General features: G+C 36.9%; 1 protein-coding gene across 1 annotated transcript in view; it reads left to right on the top strand.

Annotated features, from left to right (window-relative positions):
- The window catches only part of SHISA9 (shisa family member 9), a 195,325-nt gene extending 179,006 nt beyond the window's left edge, over window positions 1-16,319 (top strand). The window contains exon 4 of the mRNA XM_013940248.2: window positions 15,949-16,319. Within this exon, the coding sequence (XP_013795702.2) occupies window positions 15,949-16,319 (371 nt within the window). The remainder of the gene's footprint in view (window positions 1-15,948) is intronic.
- Window positions 16,320-17,331: the final 1,012 nt, after the last annotated feature.

The following is a 17,331-nucleotide window of genomic DNA, read 5'->3' as shown; positions in this document are numbered from 1 at the left end:
CTGCTCCATTTGTGCAGACTTCCAAGACCTGTTCTTGCTCCCATTGAATCATTTAATTTTTTCCTCCTTCATTTACCAAATTGGTTTCTGATACCCATAGGCACTCTGTCATAGGTAAATAAATCTGCTGCGTATACTTGATCAAAATATTTCTCCACTTCATTATGCAGCACACTAAATTCTTCTTCCAGTGGACAGTAGCTATATTTTAACTTTTTTATGTTATCTGTGCAAAGCCTCAGTATCCCAAGCAAGATCAGCTGCATTGCTGACATTCTTTTACAGCCTTTTAATAAATAACATTTTACCATAAAATCTGTGGGGTGATGTTCTTTCTAGGGCTGGGGAATTCTGCTGCAAGTAATCAGACATTAGAACAGCCATTGCCCGTGCCATCCGTTAGCAAATAAACAGAGCTGTGAAAAGGTAACTCTTTGGGGATATGTTGTTCTTAGCAGAAGCAACATCTAGGCTGCTGGAACGAAATTACAAACAATGCTTGTTTAAAAAGAGGTAGTTTTAACACCAAAATAAGACGCTCGTAAACACTTCCATCTATGTTGTCTCATTTTAAGACTTTAATAATGCATTCAGCTTGAGAGAGAACAGAAATTTGGCCTTTAGTTCAATTTAGTTGAAGTTTCTCTCAGGATTTTTAATTTGCTAAGTTAGAGTCACATCTAGTGAATTTATTTTGACTATATGTTGTCCATTGCCTGGTTTTATCATGGATAAAGAATGTTTACAACGATCTATCAAATTCTCAATCAATGTTTCATGGCAAAATGGCAAGTTTAAATATGGGCATCTAAATCCTGTGCTTGAAACTGACATTTCTTCCACCAAAGTTCCCTGCAAAGGATGATTTTTAAACAGCTATTATTTCTTATTACCCGCATTATGTTAAAACAGTGAACATGAAACACTCACCAAAGTAGTGATAAAAGTTCAGATTATAAATGCCACTTGTTTATCTGTTTATACTTTATATAGAAATCATACCCTCCCACTGAAAATTATGTTGGCTCACTGGCAACTGGTTGAATTTTAAAATCCTTGTTTGAGAATGGATCAAAACGAAGTAAAACTATTTTTCTCCATGTCTACTTTTCACAATGCACAACATGCAGGTCTAAAATAACAGTAAGATGAGTCCAGGCAGCCTACTAAGTAATGTAACTCTTTTAGGTTTCTCTACGGCATTTGGCTAATGACAGTATTCTTCAGAGGCAACAAGCTATCAACAACCAGCTTTATTTCCATCTACCGAGATCAGTGTTGGCCAGAGGAAAGAACCTAGTAAATCTAAATCAAGCATGACTCTTTCCAACCTGTTTCCACAAGCTATTAATGAATTATGCACAAGATTTTTTACAGATTAACTGATATGAGGACATGAGTGAAGTGAAACCTTATGCTTAGACTATATTGCTAAGTAAAAATTGTAGCAGGTGAACCAATACAAAACAAAGCTCAGCTCAAGCAAAGTCTGACAATGCCCAGCAAGGTTTCATTTGCAACCCCTCTTAACCATCCTTCTCAGTAACTATTTTATTTTGCAGTGCAGACATGCTCTGCATATAACCACTCTTCTCATTCTGTAGTGCAGACTCATCAACTGGGTATTTAAGAGGAGGGACTGGTCGTAGAGAATGTGCAAACAATTGTGAATACTTATATATAAATAGCAATATTGTGGGGTCTCAGCTAATGTCTAGATTTAATTTCAAGAATGACTTTTAAGTTCCAGTCATGGAGGCTACACATTAATTATACTGGTTGTTTTGAACATACTCTGTTTTTTTCCTCACAGACTGCTAGCTGTGCAAAACTCATTTCACCTAAGACAATATTTTTGCAGTACGAGTTTCATACAGCTGCTCAGCATGTGATAGCCCATGATTGATTCCCAGAGGTGCCAAATGATTACAGTTCACAAGTGTATTGGAGATCCAAATACCCATCACATATTTTTCATAAAATAGAGATTTTGAGAATCCATTTCAAGTTCATCACCATTTTTACATACCTGCAGTGTTTAGAAAGTGTTCTATTCTTATCACATGAAGGTTAAGTTCTAAATGATTTCAGACAGTTAACTTTGGATGAATTCTGGGAAAAAATCTGGAAGGAACTTTCTTGAATTAAATTAATAGCTAACTAGGGGCTATATAGTCTAACTAGGAGCTTTCAGGAAACTACTTTTATTCATTGAATATTCTTTCATGCTGACAATATTCATAGAGAAATCAGGTTATAATTAACATAAAATCTTGAGCCAGGATTTTTTCTAAATTACAAAAGGTGAAAACGAAAATTGTCTTTTTAAGGAAGGATTTTGATTTAAATTTTCACAAAAACTCACCAAAGAGAGAAAGAAGAATGAAAGACAAGTCAGAGAGAGAGTAGAGTTCTGAAATAACACTATAATCAGTAGATTTAATCCAGGACTAAGTTTAGGAATTTTGGTTTTGGTAAACAAATTTGGTGAGAAATAGATTCCAACTCATACTTTATTTCCCATAGTTCTACTGGTTATTTCTTTATTTAAATATTACTCCTTCAAAGTACATCAGAATCTGCCTCTATGCAGACAATAGAGCTTTAAACTATTTCTTTCCAGTATGTTGCATTTACAGTGTTTGTGGTGTGAAGGTGCACACAGGCTTGGCTTGATAATTTTAAGCAGTTATGAGGATTACTTTGTTGCAATGATATTTAAGTAACCAAATAATACTTTTTTTTGTTCTAATCAAATTTGCAGCCTCAAACCAGAGAAACTTTGATAGTCTTCAGCATTGTACATGGATGTATGTCCATGTACAGTCCATGATTTTTTCGAAGTCACCCTTGAGAACCAATGAAGACCAGTAAGACAAATGATAGGAATGAACCTCTTATTAAAAATATAATATAAATAGCAACCCTTATCTATCTGCTATTTCAGCTCTGCAAAGGATGTTCTAAAGAGAGTAAATGTGGTTAAGAAAGAAATTACACAGATAAAAGCCACAGAGATCACTGCTTTACTCCTACACATTTATACTATAATAACAAAGGGCTCAAGGCATGGAAGGAGGAAGAGCAATGACATGATTTGTAATGCACACTATTAATTTTTCCACAAGTCCTTCCCCTGCCACCTTTTTTGAAGGAGGACAAGAAAAGGAGAAGAAAAGCTGAAAAAAATGAATCTTTCTGATATATTAGCTATGCTGCTACAACATCAAAAATCCCCATTAAAATATCAGTTTCTCACATCATAATGACAGCATTAAATACAACTGGTAACTTTTATAGCGAGAAAGTTTGCAAAGCAATCTAGGCTACGAAAGGTGCTACTGTGAAAAGTTCACCTTCCCTTGGAAGAATTGCTACCATAGTGGGGAAGGTAGGTTCTGCAGCTGAACCCCAACAGGCTTATGCTGTTGGCTCTCCTTTTCACAAGCGATGGTTATGATTACAATTCCTGGCAAGAAAAGTACAGGTGGGAGCTGAACACTCTAGTATGGCAGTAAGCCTTGTATATGTGTGTACTATTAAATATCCAGTTAAGAATACCTCTTTACTGATTCTTCCTTGACTGTCTGTCAAGACTGCTTTTGCTGTGTGCGTGGTTCTGTTCATAACAGGCATTAGTTCAGCTTTGGCTTTGGGTGTTTCTGATTTGTGTGAGAATCTTATGAAACAGATTTTCTTCTGAAAGGGCAAGTTTGGCAATCGCCAGTGAACCTTTCATCTTTTCAGTTTGACACACATCTCTGCTTTGCCAAAAGGGTTTGGAAACCTCTGAAAATTATGCACAAGTTAAAGACTTTCATAATAAAAATTCCACAAGAGAGTAGGAAAGGACAAGAAAAATCCAGAATTGAATGTGTGTAAATACAGCTATGGACATACTTTCTAATTTTCTTGCCAACGCATAATTATTCACTCTTAAAAGAGAGTCCTTCTAATAGAAAGTATTGAGAAAGTGATCTCTCTAAAAGAAATACCACAGCTAATTTTTAAAAAAACTTGACTTGAATCAAGAACAGTGAGTGCTGAAAAATCTTTAAATTTATAGAAGTTAAGAAGCAGGTCAAATAAAAATGACTCCTGCAAAAACAGTTATTACTTTGCTGTGACTTTTTTTCATTTAACCAGTACCACTCAAAAATCCTGAAGGCCACATCCCATATTCAGAAATAAGTGTGCAAATCTGGTATGCTGCCAACTGAAAGACAGAAAAATGCAGCTTTCTTTCAGCATTATAATACGACTTTACTATGTAAGTTGCATTCAGAGACCTGACCTGGGTCTTCTGTGTCCTCATGCAGCTTTCTACAACATGGCAAACAGGAGTATTTGTAGCCAATTCAGATACTTGTTAAAGAATTATGACCAGCAGTATACTAAACAAAACAAGAGTCCAATAAAAAATATAAAAACTGAAAATGAAATTTAGCACACAGAAGAATGCTAACAGTGATGAGAAAAAATTGTTCAGAAATTAGGCTTATGCCAAGAGTCATTATCCTCACCAATAAATGCGGTCAGGAATAGAACAGCTTTTCCAGTCAACGTTAAATAAGATAAATTGACATTTTTAGGGGAAAACAAACATGTATTTTTAGATGCTGAATCACATTCCAGAACACAGTGAAGCTTTTCTCTGTGACCCATACAGCGTGCAGTGCAGTCAGCCAGGACAATCTCCTTGGCTTGTGGTCCACCCCCAGGAGCAAGGGCTGTGCATGGATGGGCTGAATTGTTCTGACTGTGGCAGTGGGGCCTCTTACTGCACAGGAGTGCACAGTTATTCTGCAAATGTACAATTACAAAGTACTCCTGGAATAGTTAGGAAGCCCTGCCCTTAAACAAATGGAAGGTCCTCACCCAACCAAAAGGATTACAAACAATTTCATATTATTTTTGGTGTAAAAAAGCACTGCTGTAAACTTTTGACATAATCAGAGTTTTCCAAAATGAAGTGTTAAAAACTACTCATTAAAAAAGCAAATATATTTAAGATATGGATGAAGGGAAAGAAACCTTTTAAACAAATCTCTTAAAATGTTAACCTCTTTGGCTTTGGACAGCATTTTTAGAAAGCAACCCAAACCCTCATCTCCTATAATCACTTTATGCTGCAGTCATGCTTTATTCAGAAGTAAGCATGACAGTATGACTGATTAGATAGTTTCTATTTCAAAAGGTAAGTTTTCTTGCTGTATATAAGGTTTCCAGTAAAAATCATGCTGATAAATATGTCTAAATAAGATAAAATTAAATAAATATTTCATAGCAGAAGTTTTCATGTTTATCTGCCATTGTAGATGCCATGGAAGAATATGAGCTTAGCAGCCTCTAGGAAAAAAATAATGGAAAAACAGATTTATAGCTACAGGACAGCCACTAGCTTGCATTTTCAAAGAAACCTCAGAGATCTGAACACATAATTCTCTTAGAGTTCTTTTACAATTTCATCCATTGGTTCAAGCACAGAACTGGCAATCGTATTTCCTTCTCAAGTTTATCATTCATTGCATGATACTGAAATAGCAATTTAATACCTTGATGCTTGAGTTTAAAATATTAAATAGTTTGAGGATATAGTAAAAATAGTGTGATCTTGATCTATCTATCTGCATGTAACAGATTTCAGGTCTCCTGAAAAAATCTACAATTTTAAAATTAGTTTAACATGATGCAGCCACTGTTTGTCTCCATGTTGACAGAATCTATTGATTCTAGTAGGTCAGAAATGCTCTGGCTCTCTTACACTCATTAGATACAAGCATCCTGCATTTCACTGGTCTCAATGTTAAGTACAGCACATGTGTAAGTGCCTGGAGTAATTTGACCAAAATCAAACCATGACATCACTGCAGCACCTTGCAAAATTAAATTATAAATACTTGCAATTTAATACCATGTAAATCAATGCAGTCCCCATTGGACAAGCTGTTGTACATATCCAGAGAGAAAGCTGCTCAATCTCATGAAGTAAATAAATGTTTGTAAAGAGAAAAAATAGCCTCTTCAGTGCCATGTTTTTTGAGACTTTGTTAGATGAGGAGTGCTTCTGTTTATGGACACATGGGTACTCTTATGTTCTGGGGAAATGTAACCTAATATACGAGGTAGCACTCATGACATCTGGCGCCTGAGGAGTTAATCAAATTCTGTCTCAGTATCCCCAGCCAAGCAGCAGCCTTCGCTGCCTGTACTGGATAGAGAGAACATTGCTGAGACTGGAGGCTCTAGTTACCAAGTCTAATTACATCCGTATTCTAAAACATTCCTAATGTATTTCAAAACCCAGAAATATTCTCTGGCCTCTTCAGACTTTCAGAAACTGTCATAAAAGTAATCAATAAAAGAGAAGAAATGTTTGGGCCTACATTTTCATGTTTCTTCATTTCTCATATCATGCAAGTAGAATTTTATTTTACTGGAAAACAAAATGCAGTCTTGTGTCTGGAGGTGGACAAGTTCCTTTCAAACAACATCTACAGAAGAAAAGGTTGATATGATATGTCTTTTCATCTTGGTCTCTCTCCAGACCACTATGAGAAATGTGTAAATAGATAAAGTGGTGAAGTGGGCTAGGAGAGGAATAACAGAGCCACAGACTGCAGGTTCTACCAAAATTATGAAATTAATTTATGTCTGATTCTGAGCATGATGTATTTTTCTTTGCTTAATATCTGTCAGTAATAAGGAATAAAAATCATGAGAAAGAATCCACAGACATAACATGTTATCTTCCTTTTCAGGACTTCTCAAATAAAGACAAACTGGTAGAATTTGGGGGAAAGAAAGGTAAATACTTAGGACGGAAGTGAACGCACTGCAGCCTACCAGCCAAATTCTGTGTTCTTAGAGCTTGATACAAAAATGGAAAGGGAGGGATGCAAAAATTATTTCAAATGTCTTATGCCCTTTCCTGGAAATCAGGATGGCTTATAGTTGCTCTAACTTACATGTAGCCACTTCAGAGCCCCCAAGGGACAAGAACAGCTAGTGACCAACCACAAAGGCACTATGTTGCTTCCTCGTGGCCTCACTAGAATGTACAAGTGTATCACGTCATCCTGCCCACTGCTGGAGTTAGATGAGCAGGGTCATGTCTACCTTCAACATCCAGCTGTATTCTGTTTCCAACAGCCTTCCTGCTAGGCAAATACAAAACAAATTCTGTTATGTTCCGTGATGTCTGCTGAATCACCTAATTAAAAAGCAGGTCAGTAGTTATTTGTTTTACTTGATGCAACATAAGTAACACCAGAAAGATATTTGATTATATTATTATTTGAACGTATTGTCTTAGAGAGCGCATGAAGAAGCAACATGCAGTCAGACATGATCGACAACAGCACCACCAAAGCCAGTGTCCTAATAGTTCCCAGGGAGAAATTCTAGTGTTGTCTTTGAGCCAGGATTCATTAGCCCTGGGTCTTTTTTTGAGTTTTAACTTTCATCACATAGAAATAGAAATGCAAGGTTCTCCTAGCTTTGGGTAACTACACTAAAATTTAAGCAAAAACATAGCTGTGGAAGGGAAGCCTTATTATAAACCATTAAAAATTACATAGAGATAGTTGTACTATGACACAGAAAATACCCACAAATAGGTAGTTAGCATGGTGTAGCTGTTATCTGTTATATCAGTGTAGATATTTCACTGCTATCTTGTTCTCAGCATTTTCATTTGCTTGCTGTTTGTATCTCCAGTCCTAAATTTGGAAGGCAATCTCTTTGTGGCTAGAATAAAGCTCTGTGTTTCAGAGTGGTCCTTAAAATATGGTCAAATAACAGTCAGTTCTGTGAAACCTGAACTGAGAAATGGGGTTTCCTATACATTTGTATTGTGTGGCTGACTGCAAGCTCCCATTGAAGCTATTTTTGTGTTCAGAGCTCTCTCTTCTGGGGATTCTCCTCTCACTTGGGAGGTTTCTTTTCCCTACCTAGGTGCCTACTTTTACAAAATTTGCAGGACATAATTGTCTTTCAGGATTCTTCACCTCTATCATATCTGTAAGAAGTGGTCCAAGGTTTCAGAGCTGTTTTTTGGACCAACAAAGATAAGAGGATTGTCAATGTACTTTTGCTGAGGAAAGAGTGAAAAATATTGCTTCAGGATTATCCAAAACCTCCTTATAGATTTTACTTTCCACACAGAAATACTTGTAACTGCAAAATTTTACATGAAAATATTTTATCATAAGTAGTTTGACAGACAGAGAAAGCATCACACAATGCTAATGCACATTTACACGACTGCTTGTGCCAAAAGTGTTTACATGGCCACCTTGAAGATTACTTAACCCAGGGATCAGGACAATATTACATAGCTCTAGGGGTACTTCACAGCACAGATAGCATACACTCAAATAAGCACACCGAGAAATCTTGTCCCTGTTACAGCCTAAGGGGCTTTTGCGACTGATTTTCAACGAAACAATTTCACCCATGGTATTTAGATAGTAAGCAATTCACTAGCTTATGTACTTTTGTTATATAATTGTGAGTTAAGAACAAATATGTGAAACTCTCAAGTTTGTTCATGGATGATCATCAGAGGAAGATCAAAGCTTGGCTCTGTTAGTGACAGATTTAGGCAGAATGGTGAAACTTGAATCAATAAAATGCCATCAACATCTTTTTCATTTCTGGCCACCTAACCTATAGGTGCCTAAATTCACTGAAATTTTCCCTGACTTCCCCATCCCAAGCAGCTTAGTAGCTATCTCCTTTCTAAATCAGAATGGAATTCAGGAATAAGGCAGAAGATGACAACTGAAGAGTCCCAACAGACACATTTAATGGATACTGACACAGCCAAGATTATAAAACAAACAGTTGTAGTCACTTTTTTAAGACATCGCTGTATTCAGACATGAGTGAGTAGTGGTGTCATCAGCATTTCAGATGACAGGTCCATGGCTCTATTCCTCTTCCAACTCAGTGAGATTTAAATCTAAATCCTCTACAGTAGCCCCACTTCTACCAGGATTGTCCCCACCTAGATTCATATCCTTGAATTTGTGTCATTGAGCAGAACAAAATTCAAAATTTATCAGACTAGGAAGAGAAAGCCTCTCTTTAGTTGCATAGTTAAGGTACTCAGTTGAGAAGAAGGAGTCCTGCTTTTGATCCTTACACTATTTCTACATTTTATCTGTTATGCATTTCATGCATAGCAGGAACAAAAGCCCAAGATTTCCCCCCTCCCAGGCACATGCTTTAAATCACATTTTGGGTTAGAAAATGTTCATATTTCAACATTTTTTCCAGATGAAAAGCCACAACAGTAACTAAATTTGCGTGTGTGTTACCTTAAAGGAGTAAAAACCTTACAAAAATATTGAAACTGAGAACATTTGTATAATTAGCTGCCAAGACTGGAGGGAGGGAACACAAAGGATAGCATTCAGAATTAAAGCCTTTATTCTACCATTGTTCATTTGCCGATTTTGCAATTCTAATTCTTTACTCCTTTTGCAAACATGACAGTGATATCTTTAAATCCTATTTTACTGATTTATATACAGAAGCCAAATGCAAAAGGCATTTTACTATAGTGTCCTTCATCTGAAAACTGAGCATACTCTACAAACAGCAATTAATCTTCATAATACTTAACCACCTTCTCCAAAGTGTTAACAGCTCATTTTACAGCCGGTGAAATCAAGGCAGAGGAAAGTTGAGTCACGTACCCAAAGCCACATAATAATCCATCCTGTAACTCCAAAACGTCTCTTTCCATGCTTAAAGGCCACAAAATATTTATAGGGACTGGTTAAGAAGGAAAATGAACTTCCTGAAATTCACAGGGAATTTTTAAAGTAGTTGGCACCAAGATACTGCAAATATGCTTTGCTTGATAAAATATTTGTTACGAAACCATGCTCAACTTTACATCTTCTGAATCTTTTCTGGATTTGAAAATCAGAAATGATTAAAAGGTTTCTGCACTATATTAGCACCAGATTATTTGCACTGGGGCATAGCACAGTGGTCTTGTAAAAACTATAATCTAGTCAACATGCAAGAATGCAGTCTGCTTCAAGACTTGCCAAAACCCTTTTCCACAGTTTGTGTTTTTGTTTTATGAATGCTTTTTTTGCCACATATTTGCTGAGATGGTATTTCCCCCACTCATTTTTGACATGGGTCTATGTGTAAGTATGCACATGCATGATTAAAAGAAGCCTATTTTAAAGAACTTAAAACAGTAGATGAATAGAAATGTTAGCAAAACAAATGTTAGTAACTTCTACAGTGCAATCCAATGCACCACTAATGTCTCCATTGTAAACTGCATTAGTGGCTGAAAACAGGATTTTGAGGAATGTACTTATTATCTATAATAATCACTTACAGGTGTGCTCATGCCTCTATTTGAACTATTTTATGCCAATTTATATATATAAAACAGTGGAAATCAGTAAAAGAATGATTCAACCTTGCAGAACATTCATAACTGATGTGTGAAAGCTTGCTGGGAAAACCTGGTATTAGCCATTTACATTGTTACCCCCAGGATGCAGAGGGTGTATGTCAAATTGTGCAGTAGCAAAACTAAGAAAGCAGAATTATTCCAGAAGGTTTGGGGACAGAGGGTCTGCAAAGGGCAAAGGCTGGAGAGCATGGTACACAGTGCCTGGTGCACAGCTGGAGGGGAGGAGAAGCTCTCCAGCCGGCAGCACAAGGGCAGGAGCGCTGCCCTAGCCCAGCCGGCTAGCCACGCTCCTGCTCTTTGCCTCCCTCCTCTCTTGCAGCGCTTCCTCAGCCAGATTTGTTCAGCCTGCAGCTGCGCTTATGGGTCCTGGGCTAGGGTCCTGGGACAGGCGCTTCATGACTTCTTGGAGAACTTTCAAACACAGGATCACAATTCTGCTTGCTTATGGGCGTACTCAGAAAAAAAGAGACTGAGAGCAGGTATTTTCATTAATCTCCTTGCACATTCATAAAGAAGCTGGGGAGGGTTTGGTCACTGGCTCCAGGCTACATACAAAACAACTTTAATGAGATAAAACATCTTTCTATGTCCTACTCTCTTCTACCTTAAAAATGAGCAAAGAATCAAATCACACTTGCAGAGAGGGCCTAAAAGCTGATGAAAATTGCAATGGTCAAATGACTTCAGCTAAAATAAAAGCTGAAACACAGCTCATGTATCTCATTCTTAGACTGGAAGAAGGCATACCCACAACCTACTTTTATACTTGGCTATGAAGTTCAAACAAAAAACAGAAAGGGGCCTTTAAGAAAATATAGTAATATATCGCCAGTGAAAAGGCCTATACATGTAACTTGAAGGGCAGAAAACTTAATATCTTTCCTTGTCAAAAGTCAGTTGACAGCAAAATTACAAATTTTAATTGGGTAATAATTTATAATAAATTTAGTTCATTTGGCACAAAGTGGAAATGAATTTGAAGTACTTTTAATTTAAAAATATACTTCCGGTAGAATTTGAACTCAAGACTTCTAGAAATGTAGAAAAGAACACTGTTTACAGTCAACATCTGCACAGTCATCTAGGCATTATATTACACGCGTCACAGAAGTTACCAACACAGAAGTTACCAACAAAATGCTTAAAATACATGGCATATTGCACGGAGTTACAGGAAACTCACGTTCCAAAAGTCTTCTGTGATCTGCTCTGCATCCTCAACTCTAAGAAAGGTTCAGTAATATCTATGTAAGGAAACATAAACTTTAATACCAATTAATATTAATTTTCATTCTAAGTAGAGCTAATGAGATTTTGAGAGTTTTGCTTTAAAGGAAAAATCAAATTTAGAAATGCACTTTTATCCAGCTTATAATGAAATTATAAGCAGAGTAGGCACAGAAAAAAAATACTAAACCAAGTATTTTTATTTTTCTGAAATGCTTTGACAATTTCCCAGGAAAGTTTCAAACAAAATTTATATATTTTCTAGCTCTAATTTCAAATTTTCTAGCTTCTTAGAATTATTTTAACTAAATTTCTTTGGGAAATTTAAATTTCTTTAATACTAAACTTTAATACTAAATTTTATAAAATTTGATCAAAATTTGTTCAACTACTTTCTAGTTTCCAAGTGTGTGAGATCATGGAGGAGAACAGAAGACATTAAATACTTTCCTAACATACACAGCCATTCCCAACTCCTCTCAACACTTTTTTCCTTGCAAGAAATATAACAGCAAAACCCAAAAGTACAATTACCCAGTCTCCTTCTAAAGTAGTCTAGAAAGCTTCTAAAATAGGCTAGCCACACAACAGAGTTGGTGAAGATATGAGACAAAGGACTTGGTCTTTCCACGGAGGATAGGAAATGAATAGCAGCCAGAGTGCCAAGTGGGAGAATCCATGGTTTTGCAGAGCTGACAGCAATTTCACAACTGTGAAAGCTCTAAACTTTCATGAAAAGCTGAACCAACAGTAATTTTCAGTTGCCTCTGAATCCTTCAGATTTAATACAGAAGCAATCTCCAGGTGTGTGCACTTGAGGCCAGGTATGGAGGGGAGAGGGGACCCAAAGAAAGAGTTTAGCACATGTGCAGCTTTTTACAGCTCTCTTACAAAACTAACTGTTAGGCACATATAAGAAGTTCTCAGGCAAAAGCCTGGAAAGAGCGATTTGATCAGCACAGGTACAAACAGCAGCTCTCCCATACTACCACTGCCATGCAGAACATGGCCATTCACCATACCTTTGCCAGCTTTCTGCTTTACTTTCCTGATTAGTATTTACAGACCAAGACCTGGTTGTTCTCTTCAATCTCAGCTTCCAGACAATAGTTGAGGAAGTCCCTAGAAAGCCTCTTTGGATTAAATTAGTTAGAACAATTTTTAAAGTAACTATATTTACAGAATTAATCATTTCACTTTCTGTATGATCTTCAATTAGAAACAAATAAACAGTTGAAAATTTTATACATAATATGGTATATGCAAGAGCAAAAGCAGCCCCTCAGTTGTGTCATAGACATAGTCCTCACGAGGCTGATTTCTTTCTAGCTTGGTTTTCACATTAGGAGTATCGTTTATATGCAGTAGTTAAACGATTAGACTGGAAATGGTAATACAATTTACTCTTCTGTGAGGACATTAATCTTAGTATGTTTGGAGGTCTGGGTAACATATCTAGCATCTGACAAAATTCAGAGAGCTAACACCATTGCAGGCAGAGGAAGAAGGTGCGAGTGAGGAAAAAAAAAAAAAAGGAAGCAGCTTGGGCTATTTGAGGCCTTTTTGAGTTAGGCATACAAAAGATAAAAATGTCATTAAAAAAGATAGGCAATACAAGTAACTGCAGTATTTTTTTAGCTCATTATCTACATAACTGTATCACAACCACTATTTTTCTAAACATAGGTTATTACTTAAGTTTTAATTGATCATCAAAGATCTTGGTTATGTGAGACAGACTGCTGCAGTGTAACTAAACAGATCAAATTAAAAGTACAAACTTACAATTTTACCCTGTGCTTACATGAGATTAGCTTAGTTTTTAATTTTCTTATGCAAATTAAACCAATTTAAACATGAAATAGGCAGACAAATGTATCTATATTAGGAGCTGCACATGATTAACTATACCAAATTTAAATTATGCAAGCTAGCGTGACTTTTTGTATACAGGCATGGTCTAAGTCATAGGATAGAGAAACTTGCTTCCCTAATCAGCTGACCAGTAGTGCCTTCGACATGAGAATTTATACAAATAAATACCTGGGTGTATATTCACAATGCTTTTTCCGCAACTATTTTTCTGAATGAATTTTTGATAGCACAAATCTTCATGAGAAATTAGCAACAGAGACAGCATTTCACCCTCGTTTCTATTAAAAACATGTATAAAACTGTTTTGCAGCATTCAGTGAATAATAACAGATTAAGTAGGACAATCCATATTTAGAACTGGAAGAAGTTCTTCCAAGGAGAAATAGATACAAGTTCTTGATTATTCAGATCACAAATTTCTAAATGAAAAAAACACCCCAAAACAAGAGCAAAACTTAGGAAGTCCTCTTTGTAATACATTATAAGTCTATCAGCAATTGCAACTGCACATCTTGTACTGAGATTAGAACACACCATTATCTACATTCTTTGATTTGTTTAAAAGGGAAGATGCATTCTTTATTGCACCCCTACATTATAGAAAAGAACTCACTCACCAATTAAAAAAAAAGAGACAGATGGAGACAGGTAAGGCATATAAAGCCTAATTTTACAGCATAAGCTCCTTGAAGAGCAATTTCAATTCATCTGAGGAGAAACACCTCTTTAATGACGAATTTAAAGATTTAAGAACAAAGCCCAGTTGCACAGTCATTATACAAAAATCTCCCTGAGACGATAAACAGCAACTGCTATAGGTAATATTCTCCCATACTGAGGGGCCAGGACAAGGGGGATGCAGAACTGAAGCCTTGTTTTGAAGATTAACGTTGCACTTCTGGGAAATTCACTGCCTTCATGTAACGATCTAGTTCACAGCTAGAGAGAAGGAGAAAATTTAGAGAGCCAAGGAATCCTCCCAGCAATGCTGAGAGAGAAAAAAAGAAGAGGGAAAATAAACAAAGATAGTGTAGGAACTAGAAATCTCACCATGAAGGAAAGAGGTGCTGAGCTGTACAGACAGCTAGATGCACAAGGCTTCAGCAGAGAAGCCTTGTGTGATGCAGCTTCAATGAAAATGGATGGACCTAGCTGGGGCACACCGAAAGTCAAATCCAGGCTGATACAATCATATATTCAAAGCAAACCGCTGCTGATTAACACATGATCATGTTGATTAATCTACATATTTGACACCATCTTAAACCAAATTTCTAGATTTTGGAAGGGGGGAAATAAACCCTCTTCATGTCGAAGACAAGCTTCTTAAAGATTAAATTATCTCCCCTTAAGCCCCTGCTGCGCAGTCTCAAAATTTAAACAAGGTGCTGCTCTGCTGCAGAATGCCTATAGCTTCCTGAGGATGGTTCATACTTTTAAGCAAGGCCAAATACATGAGAGCAATAACAACAACCAAACTTGAACAAAACCATTCAGTGGAAGACACTTGCCCAGGAAACAGCAGAGGACAAAATCCTAATTTGAGAACTGCAATGCAGTATTTGTTGTCAGGGCGTTGCTGTTATTTCTTAGAGGCACTAGACCTAGAAAATGATGTCATGACCTGGAATTTAAAATTTTCATTGTCCATAAAATCACAGTGCAAATACCTAACCTTCAACAACCCAAAGTATTTTCAGCCCCATAAAGAACCAGTGAACTTTCAACTATTTAGAAGAGCTGGTCCCATTCTTCATTATGGCCTCTTTTTCAGCAGAAAGTGCCCAATCTCTTATGCTGTTGGACCTCAAAACTGGTTGATTAAACATGCACTTCACCCTTGCACTTAAAGGGATGTGCTCTGATACAACAGGGCATCCCAGGATGCTTTTATATTTCAGAGAATGTATGTATACTTCTAAACACATTCTAAACTTCCTACGCTGTTTGAGAGGTACAGCAACATGATCAGCTGAATAGGGTAGCGGTGCCTTTATTCCTTGGGTATCCAAAGTCAATCACAGAGGCCCTTCTAAAGTTGCTTGTAATTCAAAAGCAGTGTACATGAAGTAAGATTCTTAGGACATTGCCTCATAATAATAAATATTAACATGACCTAATGCTTTGGGGCAAGGACAGTCTTTTGTTAAAGGGCAACAGGTGTCGTCTGCACACATGCAGTACCTAGCATAATGTCATCCAAAAAGATATAAGCAGTAGAAAGAAAATAAAGGGCATGGGGGTGGATTTCTTCTACTGATGTAATAATTCTATAATTCTGTCTGGTCCACAGGTGTAACTGTACACAACCTATTGTAAACTGCATGGTTTTTAATATTTTTCGTGTCCAACTAACTTTTTCCTTATTGTCCCTTCCCCCTTTTAAATCCAAATAGCTGACAAAGTCAACGATGACTTCTACTCCAAACGCCGACATCTTGCAGAACTGGCTGCCAAGGGGAGCCTGCCACTCCATCCAGTGCGCATAGAGGAAGACAGAACGTACACATCTGACAGCGGCATAGCCAAACAGAACGGGCAGAAATCCAAAGTCACGAAGATCCACACACACCCATTAGCTTACAATTCCCATTACAAGACCTGGGATCCCAACTACCAGTCTCTTAGACGGCAAGCGTATACAAACAAGGGGAAGCATGTTGCAGGAGATCCAACGTTAACCGACCCACTGACAACTCGGAGTCAGCATTATTTGGGCCCACAGCCATACTTCATAACTAACAGCAAGACAGAAGTAACTGTTTGAGGTTTTTTTCCTTTTTTTTAAATGAAATCCTTCAAAACCACACACAAATACACACACAACACAAACGCAACTGAAAGAGGCAAAAAATAAATTTAAAAATATAAAAAGAAAAAAAAAGAAAAGGAAGAAAGGGAGGAAGAAAAAAGGAACTTCCACCTGGACATTCTTGGTATCCAGCCAACTGTAGGCCGAAGAGTGGGTTAATACCATTCAGCAATACACACTGAAGGTGGAATTATAAACTCCATTTGTATTTCACAATGGAACACAAACCCTTGTGACTAAATTTTTTTACTTGAAACTAAAATCCATGATGAGAAGTAGCACAATCTAGAGAAACTTTATGTCTGCTTAAACATTTACACTATGTTCCTGCCTTGAGACAGAGGAAGAAAGAGAGAGAACAATATACTGTAATATATTGTTCCAGTGCGGAATTTTGTATAAAACCTAATAATAATCACTAGACCTGTGAAAAGCCAGGAGTGAACAGCTTGGTACAACCCTAACGTCTGTTATTGTACTTTCATACCATCCTATAGGAAGCGCAAAAAATATATATACAGTAGGGGACAAAAAGACTCTTTCACATGACATTTATGAAGACTGTTATGATTGAGAGCATATGGGACCTTTCTGGCTGATAGAGCATTCTGAGGGATGATAACAAACAGCAGAAAATTTCATTTCAGTTTACTTTGATTTGAAATTTTTGGGAACCTCCAAAATAAGAGACATATCATATGACACAGAAAGCTGCTGGGGGAATAAGGGCATCAGAATATTCCCTCTCAGTCCTCCTGTTTTCAGGCAGATGGTAACAACTCTCACTTTGCAGACTGTCAGGACTTTTTCTTCACCTAAATGTTTTGCCTATCTTCAACTGCTTCAGACTGAAAATAAGCGTGGGTGGTGCCTTTACTGTATTACTATTGTTAAATGACAGTCTTGTTTCTCAAAGTGACCACTCTGTTCCTTTAAGCTATTTCCTCATGTTTTGCTGAGGATGATA

This window comes from Apteryx mantelli, chromosome 16, assembly GCF_036417845.1.
Source record: "Apteryx mantelli isolate bAptMan1 chromosome 16, bAptMan1.hap1, whole genome shotgun sequence".
NCBI lineage: Eukaryota > Metazoa > Chordata > Aves > Apterygiformes > Apterygidae > Apteryx > Apteryx mantelli.
Note: the sequence above shows the minus strand (reverse complement) of the source record. Positions and strands in the feature narration are given on the sequence as shown.